Source organism: Excalfactoria chinensis, chromosome 2 (assembly GCF_039878825.1).
Source record: "Excalfactoria chinensis isolate bCotChi1 chromosome 2, bCotChi1.hap2, whole genome shotgun sequence".
Taxonomy (NCBI): Eukaryota; Metazoa; Chordata; class Aves; order Galliformes; family Phasianidae; genus Excalfactoria; species Excalfactoria chinensis.
In genome coordinates, this window is record NC_092826.1 from 115,971,500 (window position 1) to 115,978,881 (window position 7,382).

Below are 7,382 nucleotides of genomic sequence, written 5' to 3' on the forward strand. Positions count from 1 at the left end.
AAAGACTGCAACAGAAGAACACCCACTTGGGAATTACCTATACACAACCTTTTAGAAAGGAATAGTGCTACTGCAGGTAATGACATCACTTAATCAAGTGTAATCATCCACTTGATCGAAGTTAAAATTTTAATTGTAGATTTACCTTCAGCTTTTTTCTTTTGTCCAAATGCAATATTCTCTTATAAGTACCATTTAAAAGACAAAAAGAATTGATAACTTCGTTTACTATAAATGAACTTTAATCTGAAGACCCGCAGAGCTGCAGTTTTAGCAGAGCTTCCACTCTGTTTTAAGTCAATTAAATAAATGAAATTTTAATCACATCACGTCCACATCAAATGTTGTGTGGTTTTCGAGTCTGTATTAATGATGCAAACCTCCCTTATATCTCAAGAACTAAAATCCTCACATTAAATAATGCTATTTTATGACCCTTACAGACCTCAGCTAACATGTCTGTCAGCAGCAAGCAACTGATATAAGATGAGGTACACAAAGGATGTAAAAATACACTCATATTGACTTCAGTAAAAATCAATGTATTGAAAACCTGAAATTCTGCTATATATCAAGCACTGGCTTCCATTAATTACTCTAGATTTCCTCTTCATGCCAGGCTTGATTTTTACCAGTTACCGTGCTGTCTTAAATATCCCTTGATAAAAACTTCCCTAGAAGCAAATAAAGATGCAAAACAAGTTTGTTTGTGCTCAATGACAGTGAAAGAAGCATTCCTCAATAGTTGGCAAAATTCCGTGGAAAACAAAAATACAACACACTCTTTAAGTTGGTTTAGATCTACAAGAAATGGCGGACACTCAATGACTGCATCTAAGTCAGCCGATCAAAAAGATTACCTGGTTTAATTATGGCATCATCTGTCACATTAAATGTTGTAACTTTCTGCTTCCGTGGTACTCCGGCTTCTCTAAAAATTTCCATTTCAGCCTCTGATTTCTGTAACAAACAGCAGCCATTAAAAAAAAAAGTGATCTTAAAATACTCATCTTAAAATACTTGGAGCATAGAAAGTGACTAGAGATGGCCAACAGCACTCAGACAGAGATCATACTGCACTGTCATCGTTATTTGAGTAGTTAGCCCAGAGCTGCATTGCACGAACAAGAGGTAAAGGAAGATTTCTACGATCACGAGGAGGAAACCAATCTTTCAGAGCACATATAAAATGTATCAGTGCTTTTACATGATTTCAACTCATTTCAAAATGTTCTGTGATAATTTAAATAATAATTTAAATTGTAAATAATGATTTAAATTTGCCCCATCCCTGGAGCACTCAAGGCCTGGTTGGATGGGGCCCTGCGCAGCCTGATCCAGTGGGTGGCAGCCCTGCCCATGGCAAGGGGTTGGAACCGGGTGGGCTTTAAGGTCCCTTCCAACCCAAACTATTCTGTGATTTTATAATTCTATGAAAACCATTTGCTCCTTTTCAGTGCTGCTGATCATTCAGTTCCACGTCACCACAACTGCATTTATCCCATTCAACGAACAAAATCAGACCAACGGAGTCAGGCAATGCAAGAGCTTCCAGAAACACTTAACCGAGGCTGCAGGAAAAAGTGCTGCAGTTGATTTGGCTTCAAATGAATTCCAGTAAACAACTGAAGCATCAGACAGCGCTGTCACACTTGGGCAGTCACAGCACTGAGTTTCTCTTCTCGAGAGCTCGGTGCAATTATCTGTCAAGCAAAAAAACTTTGCTTTTTCAGACCCAACTTTAGAACTGATTTTGTTTACTTTCAAAATCTGCACACTGTGCTTCCTTGGGGTTGTAAAAAACTGTGAGGTGTTCTGAGAAGAGAATGAAAAATGAAGGAGCAGGAGGATGGAGCAGCTCTGACTCAGCCATAGGCCACAACTTCCATCTTTACAAATGCGTCCTCACCTGAGGAGGAAACGTGGTTACAGCCTTTGAAGGCTGATCATTCTTTTAATTTAAGTGATTTCTAAACTGGACATCACAGTACAAAATGCTTCAGCTAATACTATCGTTTTTAAAAAGGCCATTAATTGAATCCAAAAATCTCCCAAAAGACCATGAACATTTCAGGCACTAATGGACAACAACTGTATTAAAGTGCAGTACCACGCTAGAGGACAGAAGCATATGCAAATCCCTCCTCTACTAGATGTCTGTGTGCCAACCCTTCATTTCCACTGATCTCAATCCAGCCATTTTCTATACTACCTTATTATGGTGTCCATGAGCAGCCACACCACCAAGGCCTTTACAAAGCCCCCTGAAAGGCAGCACAGGCAAGAAGAGAAGATTGAGTGAATTCTCAAACGTTCTTCAATGAAAAAGACCAGCAACATCTTCCAATGTTAGAAGAAAATAATGAATCTACCCTCACTTCAGGGAAGTGTATAAGGATGTTCTGGAAGAACTGTTACTGTACTGACAGACTGGGGAGCTGGGCAGGGAGGAACCTGATGAGGTTTAACAAGAGGAAGTATAAAGTCCTGCACCTGGGGAAGAATAACCGCATGCATCAGTACAGGTCAGGGACTGACCTGCTGGAGATGAGCTCTGCAGAGAAGGACCTGGATGTTATGGTGTGCAACAGGTGGGCCATGAGCCAGCAGTGTGCCCCTGTGGCCAAGAAGGCCAGTGGTATCCTGGGGTGCATTAAAAAGAGCTTGGCCAGCAGGTCGAGGGAGGTGATCCTCCCCTTTTACTCTCTCCTGATGAGGCCACATGTAGAATACTGTGTCCAGTTCTGGGCTCCCCAGTTCAAAACAGACAGGGATCTCCTAGGAGTCCAGTAGAGACACACAGAGATGATGAAGGGTCTGGAACATCTCCCCTATGGGGAAAGGTTGTAATGGGATGACATCAGCCAGAATTTCTTTCTAGCTTGATGCAAAACACAAACACTTCTTACTTTTTAAGGAATTTGACACTCAAAAGAAATAGATTAAAGTCTCTTTGTCAGTGAAATTACTGAGGGAATCACTGGGTTAAATTCATTAAAAAATAAAATCAGCACCGTGAGGAATACTGGTGTTCCTGTGAGGAATTTACAGAAAATAAAGTGTTTATGCTCACACAGCAAGAATCATTTCACTTTCTTTTAATTCTTGCATACAAACACTTTGGAGAGAAAAAAAAAACCCACCCTACTGAAAGATAAACATAGGAGAGCAATGAGTCGAATCTGAGTTAAACCAGTAAAACAGATCACTTGTGGGTACCTGAGCAGTAAAACTGGTCAGAAACCAAAGGCCGAATTGTCTCAGGATCTCTGTAGTCCATACAAGGATGACGATGATGATGGTAACTACACAAAACTCAGATCTAGGCCAGGTCCTCACCATAGATTTGTCCAAAGATACTTGTTCAATACCTTTACTAAAATCACAGAACTGTAGAATGGCCTGGGTTGAGAAGGACCATAACGATCACCTAATTTCAACCCCCTGCTATGTGCAGGGTTGCCAACCACCAGACCAGGCTGCACAGAGCCACATCCAGCCCGGACAAGCTTAACCAAATCCAAAAGTCATGTCCAAGAGTACCATGTACATAATGCAAATGATTGGAAAAGCCCTTCAATTGGCTTTTAACGTATCTCTGCTGTATGTGTTACTTTCTGTTCCTCTTCATCCCTTGCATGTTTTGAATCTGACAACACTGAACTGCAGCCAACATCACCTTCACAAAGAGATCAATTGTATGGAGTCTAACACGCAGAATTCAAACTGAAAGCTGTTTGACTCTCACAACTATTGAATGTCTTAAACCAAGGTTATAGGAAACAAAAAGTATGGCTGCAATTTCTCCAGGAAAAATGTCACAGCTGGAAAGTGGAAATGGACCAAAGCAACACATGAAAAGTAGAAGCAATGATGATTAAATAGAGCATAAACCCACAGAACACATAAGGAAGAAAAAAACCAAGAGATATACCAAATGTAAAAAAAAGAAGCCAAAATCTCCAAGGGAGACAACCTGCTGAGTAATCACAAGCAATATTTTCCTTCCTGGCTACACGAAATAAATGAGTTTTCGGACACTGCAAGATGTGAAAATTGATAGAAATAATGGATCACAGAAATGGCGACCCTTTGAGGGAAAGCTTTGTTCCTGCCTTGATCTATAATTCAATTTTCCTCATCAGCACCGACAATAGCTCCGAGAAACACAGAGAAAGCCAGAAGCACTGAAGGTGGCTGGGAACTCAGCATCAGGTGTGCAGGGCTTCCAACATAGAATCAAGTGTGTGGTTTTGGTATCACTGCTGGTCATGAAGCCATCTCCCTTAAAATTCACTTCACACTTCTTCATCAGGAAAACCAGCTGCCGAATACCAATCTCAACAGCCCTGTGCAGGCGTTACCACTAAACACCTCTTATCCAAGAAGTGAGATTAGCAGTAGGGAAATAAGCAAGCACGAGTGTGATAAAAGATCGGTTTCCAAACACGTCATGTTGGACAATTAATCTCTTAGAAAAATCCTGTTTGTGTTATTGTTGTGCTGTCATCACAAGAGAAACAACTCCAACAAAAACAGCCAAAGCAGCTCACTTACAAAAAAAGGAGATGCGTTTTTCCCACCAACAAGCAGCTTCGCTGTTTTTCCACCTGAATCTTCCTTGGAAACGTACTTCAAAACATGGCAATCTTGCACCTTAACAAAAGAGAAATAGCGATTACTTAAGCATAAGCAGATGTTCATGCTTCAATATTCGAATAGGAGATTATCAAAGCAACTCAAAGTACATCTCTTCTAGATTCATATTTGTGTAACAGGAGATAGAGCGTACAGATAAGGCCACGCACTGCCCTTTTACCACAGACATTCTATTCCTAATTAATTAAAGGCCTATCTTAGAGAAGATCCTTGTAAAATGACAGCTACGTGTTTCTGAGTGCTCTGGTGAACTCCTGTTGCCGCCTTTGGTGAGCAAGATGTGCAAAATCTAAAGGGGGGCTATGAGAAAGAACCGGACAGGCTATTTAGCAGGGTTTGCTGTGACAGGACAAGGGGAAATGGTTTCAAACCAAAATAAGGGAGGTTTAGATTGGACATAAGGGAGAAGTTTTCCAGAATAAGGGTGGTGACGCACTGGCACAGGTTGCCCAGAGGTGGTGGGTGCCCTGTCCCTGATGACACTCAAGGTCAGGCTGCACAGGGCTCTGAGCACCAGATGTAGCTGTAGGTGTCCCTGTTCACTGCAGGGCAGTTAGACTGGATGGCATTTAAGGGTCCCTTCCAATTCACATGATTCTATGGAAATCTCTACTGCATGCAGCTGCAAAGCATGCAATAAAGAGACTGTTTCAGCCTCCTGCTCCTTCACCCTGTAACCCTGGTGTCCTTCACAGCCCTCATTTGTCACTGGGTAGCAGCAGGAATGCAAAACAGTTTCACCTCAGCGATGTCTGCCAGAAGATACCAAAGAGCCGCCTCATGGCTACAAAGCCTCAGCAACCAATGTAAAACTAATCTGAAAGTGCAGAAAGGTGGCAAAAAACGCAAAGCAGGAAAGGTAATCCAACTTTGTACTGTCCTCCCATTTCCCTTCTGCTTGGTCCAATTTTGCAGCACCAGAGCACTTCAGGTAGAAGGGAGACCCCTTCTATTCACAGGAAGTCTTAACATATAGAGAATAGCCACAGCGTGCTCTATCTCTGTGAAGTGATACACGGTTAATCCAAATACAGTAAAGGGGATGAAATTCAGCGTGACTTGTTTCACCTTAAGTAGCGTGACAGCGTGCTTCTTTCCTGACTTGGTCCATATCGGCATCATTCCCAGTTTCACTGCAACAACACCAACTCTGACAGAACCTGCAGACCAGAAGAGAGCACAGATGCAACTCCATGCTTAACGTTTGCAAGAAGGCATCTCACAACCGAAGGAACTGCTGGTGAGGTCTCACACTTGTTCTGCTGTGAAATCACAACACCTGTGCATAACCCTAGCACCAAACCAACTATTAGATGGTCTCCTGTAGTATTTCATCCCACCCCACTCTTTGCATGTTTCTGACACTGTCACTGTATGACAAAGGCACCCTGTCGGGTCCATTTTCTCACCTGGCTTCCACTCATTCAGCGGCCATGGCTCGTCCTTCAGCGGGCACAGCTTGCTGGCTGTCTGCGCTCTGTACTCCTCCGCTGTCGCCTTCTTGAGGAACTGGACGTTCTCTTCAGACAGATGCTCGTGCCACCACGTTGCATCGTGCACAGGCCTGGCTGCAAAGCCCAGCTGCCAGCTTTCCAGGGGTGGGAAGCAGGTAAGTGTCTGATCAGTTCAAATGAACGTGACATCTACGTCTGTGATGAGCTACATACAAGATCACATTGCTGCATAATAGAGCGCGCAGTTACAAAGGCACTACGCCAGCAAGCTGCTCAACCACAACCACTCAAACTGCCGACCCTTAGAATCACAGCACCATTAAGGCTGGAAAAGCCACCCCACCCCCACCATACCCACCGACCACGTCCCTCAGTGCCACATCCACACGGTTCCTCAACACCTCCAGGGCCGGACCGGCCGCGCAGAGGATGAGGTGTGGAACGCAGGCCCACCCCCGGCGGCCCCGCGGCCTGTCCCCCGCTACCTGCCCCTCGCTACCTATGGCCGGACGTCGCCGCCCTCAGCGGCCTCCCCGGCGCCGCCGCCGCCCGCAGCCTTGCCCCAAGCCGTGCCAGCAGCCCCCAGCCCGCCATGCCGCCACCGCCGGCGGAAGCGCTGCGCCGCCCGGTCCGACGCGGAACCGTTCCGTGAGGCGCGGAAAGAACGTTCCGCCGGGAGGAGAGGGGCGTTCCGTGCGGCACCGCGGGGGTCTGGAGGGGCCGGTGAGCGGCTGCGAGCAGCTGGAAGGCTCCATAAAGCAGTGCGGGCGGCCGGCTGGGGTCACCACCCTGACGGGAACTGTTGTACATGGGGAACCACGGATCCCAACGTGAGACCCGCCATACAGTGTGCCCAGGTGGACAAGAATGCTAACAGCGTCCTGGCTTGTATCAGAAATGCAGCCAGCAGGGACAGGGGGGTGATCAGCCCGCTATACTTGGCACTGCTGACTGCACCTTCAGTGCTGTGTTCAGTTCTGGGCCCCTCACTTCGAGAAAGACATTGAGGCCCTGGAGCGTGTCCAGAGAAGGGCAATGTAGCTGTGAGGGGTCTGGAGCACAAGTCTTATGGGGAGCGGCTGAGGGAGCTGGGATTGTTCAGTCTGGAGAAGAGGAGGCTGAGGGGAGACCTGATGGCACTCTACAGCTGCCTGAAAGGAGGCTGCGGTGAGGTGGGGGTCGGCCTCTTCTCCCTGTAACAGTGATGGGACGGGAGGGAATGGCCTCAAATTGCACCAGGGAAGGTTCAGGTTGGGTATTAGGAAGCAT

The 7,382-nt window shown here is 45.6% G+C and overlaps 1 protein-coding gene across 1 annotated transcript in view; it reads right to left on the minus strand.

The window, feature by feature from the left end:
• The window catches only part of MRPL3 (mitochondrial ribosomal protein L3), a 29,312-nt gene extending 22,370 nt beyond the window's left edge, over positions 1 to 6,942 (minus strand). The window contains exons 1-5 of the mRNA XM_072330157.1: positions 6,613 to 6,942; positions 6,069 to 6,247; positions 5,728 to 5,819; positions 4,558 to 4,656; positions 861 to 960 (exon numbers count right to left, since the gene is read on the minus strand). Of these exons, the coding sequence (XP_072186258.1) occupies positions 861 to 960; positions 4,558 to 4,656; positions 5,728 to 5,819; positions 6,069 to 6,247; positions 6,613 to 6,923 (781 nt within the window). The 5' untranslated portion in view covers positions 6,924 to 6,942. The remainder of the gene's footprint in view (positions 1 to 860; positions 961 to 4,557; positions 4,657 to 5,727; positions 5,820 to 6,068; positions 6,248 to 6,612) is intronic.
• Positions 6,943 to 7,382: the final 440 nt, after the last annotated feature.